The following is a 3217-nucleotide window of genomic DNA, read 5'->3' as shown; positions in this document are numbered from 1 at the left end:
CTAAAGAATAACAATATGTGTGAATGCTTTTCATTTTTGTCTTTGAATTTTGTTGTATAATAGTTGTTAGATAATAAACAATGTTCAATCCAATGACAGTGTTTTTAAATATAAAATTATTTCATCATAAAAACTGTATGATAACATGCCTGATCATTAATTATCTGGCTTTTAAGATACAGATAAATTTAGCATTTCTCTAGAAAGACATTCTTTTATCCAGTCATCATTTAGAATATCACAAAGGAATACAAAAAATGGTGCTCAGAATTACATGACTTCTAAGGGGAAGGTAATTTTCTGTTGATGTTACAGAATTGACACAGATACATTAGTCCTTACACTTTTATCCTTGGCATCATGTCAAGAAATCTTCATGGAAATTGGTCCCAGAGACGACCAAACGTTTCATTATCTGCGAACCTTAGTATAAGAGGTACCCTAGCAATACCAGGGTGAAAGACAATGGCTGGTCTGCTCTGCTTATGTTCACAATAGCTCCCTGGTATACATGTCTGGCAAAATTTCCAGGTGAACTTTCTATTTAACCAGGACCTGAAGAAAAATTTAGGTTGATTTATTTACCTTAAAAAAAATCTCCACAAAAAATTAAACAAATTATCTCAAAGGAAACAAATATTACCTCATTGAAATTTCAGACTCTGTAAATGGTTTACATATTTTATTTGTGAGAAAACTTATAACTGGCAAATTTTTAGATGAATAATGTTAGAGGAAGTTTTTCAACTACTTTAACTTATGATAAGTATTAAACTCAACTTTAGAAATTTTTGGTTTATCTCAATAAAATGGGGATATTATTAGAAATAAATCCATATACTTACACATATTATATAGGCCTTACTTAAGTAATGTCAGGATTTGTACAAATGGAAGTATAGATCTTATGGAATCAAAGTCATCAAACAATGAGTATATATTGAAAATGTAACTTTTGGAGGAAAATTGATGAAATAATGTGTTAAATGACACATGAAAAGTAATAGGAATATGCTTTATATTAAAAACACACATAAGGTTTTAATTTCCAACATGTTATTTGTTCTAAATAATATTAGATAGAAAAGAACAGTGAATGATACATTAAAACACTTTATCATTGTTTAATTCTATAACTAGCAGTTTTTTATTTTTTGAAATTAAATATATGCAAACTGAAGTATTAAGAGTATCGTCTGTGGAGTCAGACAATCTTCATAGAATCACAAAGCCAAAAATACTTAATAGCTATGATTCTGACTAATTTACTTAACTTTCCGTGCATTTTTACTCCTTTAAAAATGTGTACAATAGTAACAGCTATGATATAATATCTGGATGAATGTGAAAAAGAAGTCTTTCAAACAGTGTCACGATAATTTTATTTAAGGAACATATATATGTGAGTGTCTGTGTTTCTATTATATACTATCCAAATGGTGATTTTTCCTAATTTATAATTGAATTTTTCAGTCATATAATATAAATTATACACTAAGATTTTTTTCAGTCATATAATGTAAATTGCATTTTATTATGAATTTCTAGAATCACTAAGATGATTATTATTATTTTTTTAAACCAGATCATTACTATAAACAAAATATGGTTTGGATGTAATTTATGTGAAATATCATCTTTGATTTCTCAACAGTTTTCATCAGTTGAACATCATGGATAGTAGAAATAGCACAAATGTGTTCGACTTCCTCCTTATGGGATTGACAGACTCTGAAACGATCCGGCAGGTCCTCTTTATATTATTTCTCCTGATATACCTTATTACCTTGTTGGGAAATGCAGCGATCATAGTGATTATTTGCCTTGATCTCCAGCTTCACACCCCCATGTATTTTTTCCTCAGTCACCTGTCATTCCTTGACCTCAGTTACTCAAGAGTCATCACACCGAAAACTTTAGAGAGCTTACTGACTTGCAACAGGTCTATTTCATTCATTGGCTGCTTCACCCAGATGTCTTTCTTTTTATTCTTGGCTGTCACCGAATTTTTCTTTCTCTCTTCAATGGCCTATGACCGCTATGTAGCCATCTGCAATCCTCTTCACTACCCAGTTGTTATGTCGAGGAGACTCTGCTGCACCCTTATTACTGGGTCCTATACGATTGGGTTCACTGAGTCATTAGTCAACCTTCTTTGCATGAGCAGTTTGCGTTTATGTAATTCCAATGTAGTCAATCATTTTTTCTGTGACACAACCCCAATTTTAGCCCTGTCCTGCACTGACACTCGTGATGTTGAAATCATAATACTCGTTATCGGTAGTTTAAACGTAATGGTATCTTTTACCACAATCTCTGTGTCCTACGGGTCCATTCTGTCCACTATCCTGAAAATTAATTCCACTTCTGGAAAACGCAAAGCCTTCTCTACGTGTGCCTCCCACCTCCTGGGAGTCACCATCTATTATGGCAGTACAGTTTTTACTTATTTAAAACCAAAGAGGTCCTACTCCTTAGGAAAGGATCAAGTGGCTTCCGTGTTTTATACTATGGTGATTCCCATGCTGAATCCTCTCATTTACAGTCTTAGGAATAAAGAAGTGAAAAACGCTTTCATTAGAGTCATGCAGAAGAGAGAGGTTTTCAGGCAACAGAAATGACAATAATGCTGAATATTTAAGTGTATCTTTTCCATCATACTTGGGTATTTATTTGGTCTCTCTTAAATACAGTATGTTTTTCTCTTTTGGATTTTTTGAAGCATTTTTTTTAGACAATGCATGACTGGAACATATTCAAAAACATGTTTTCAGGAATCTACTTAGTAATTGGAAGTCAAAAATGTGTGTTAATCCTGTGGTTATGTAGATATAATTTTAAGGGCCACTAATTTAATTTTTTAAAAAGTGTTATTCTTTAAATTGTGTATATTCTAATTTAAGAGATTTTTGTTTTGGCGAGTTCTTTCAAAAATTATCCCATTTTTTTCTGTAAAGAACAAATACAGTGTCATGGTAAAGAGTGCTACTTTGGAATGAAAAATCAAGAGTTTAGAAATTATATCTGCCAAATTGTTAGCTCTATATTCCTTGGTAAGGCACTGAAAGTTTAAATATAGTCTTTTCAACAATACAAAACAAATAATTCTATATCTGTAGAGTTATTTTAAAAATGGAACTATACAATGAATGGAAATAATTTAATGTAATACTAATATATTTTTGTCCATGATCATCAGAATGCTTACATTCCTGCA

The 3217-nt window shown here is 31.5% G+C and overlaps 1 protein-coding gene across 1 annotated transcript; it reads left to right on the top strand.

The window, feature by feature from the left end:
• The first annotated feature begins 1673 nt into the window (after positions 1-1673).
• On the top strand, positions 1674-2621 carry LOC131280168 (olfactory receptor 8H1-like). Its single transcript, XM_058306294.1, has one exon. The coding sequence runs from the start codon at positions 1674-1676 to the stop codon at positions 2619-2621; it is 948 nt and encodes a 315-aa protein (XP_058162277.1).
• Positions 2622-3217: the final 596 nt, after the last annotated feature.

Source organism: Dasypus novemcinctus, chromosome 10 (genome assembly GCF_030445035.2).
Source record: "Dasypus novemcinctus isolate mDasNov1 chromosome 10, mDasNov1.1.hap2, whole genome shotgun sequence".
Lineage (NCBI taxonomy): Eukaryota > Metazoa > Chordata > Mammalia > Cingulata > Dasypodidae > Dasypus > Dasypus novemcinctus.
The sequence above is the reverse complement of the archived record's forward strand: the minus strand, read 5'-3'. Positions and strand labels throughout refer to the sequence as shown.

Excerpts from the sequence above, each read along its gene's own strand:
- LOC131280168 (XM_058306294.1), top strand. The coding sequence starts at position 1,674 with ATGGATAGTAGAAATAGCACAAATGTGTTCGACTTCCTCCTTATGGGA.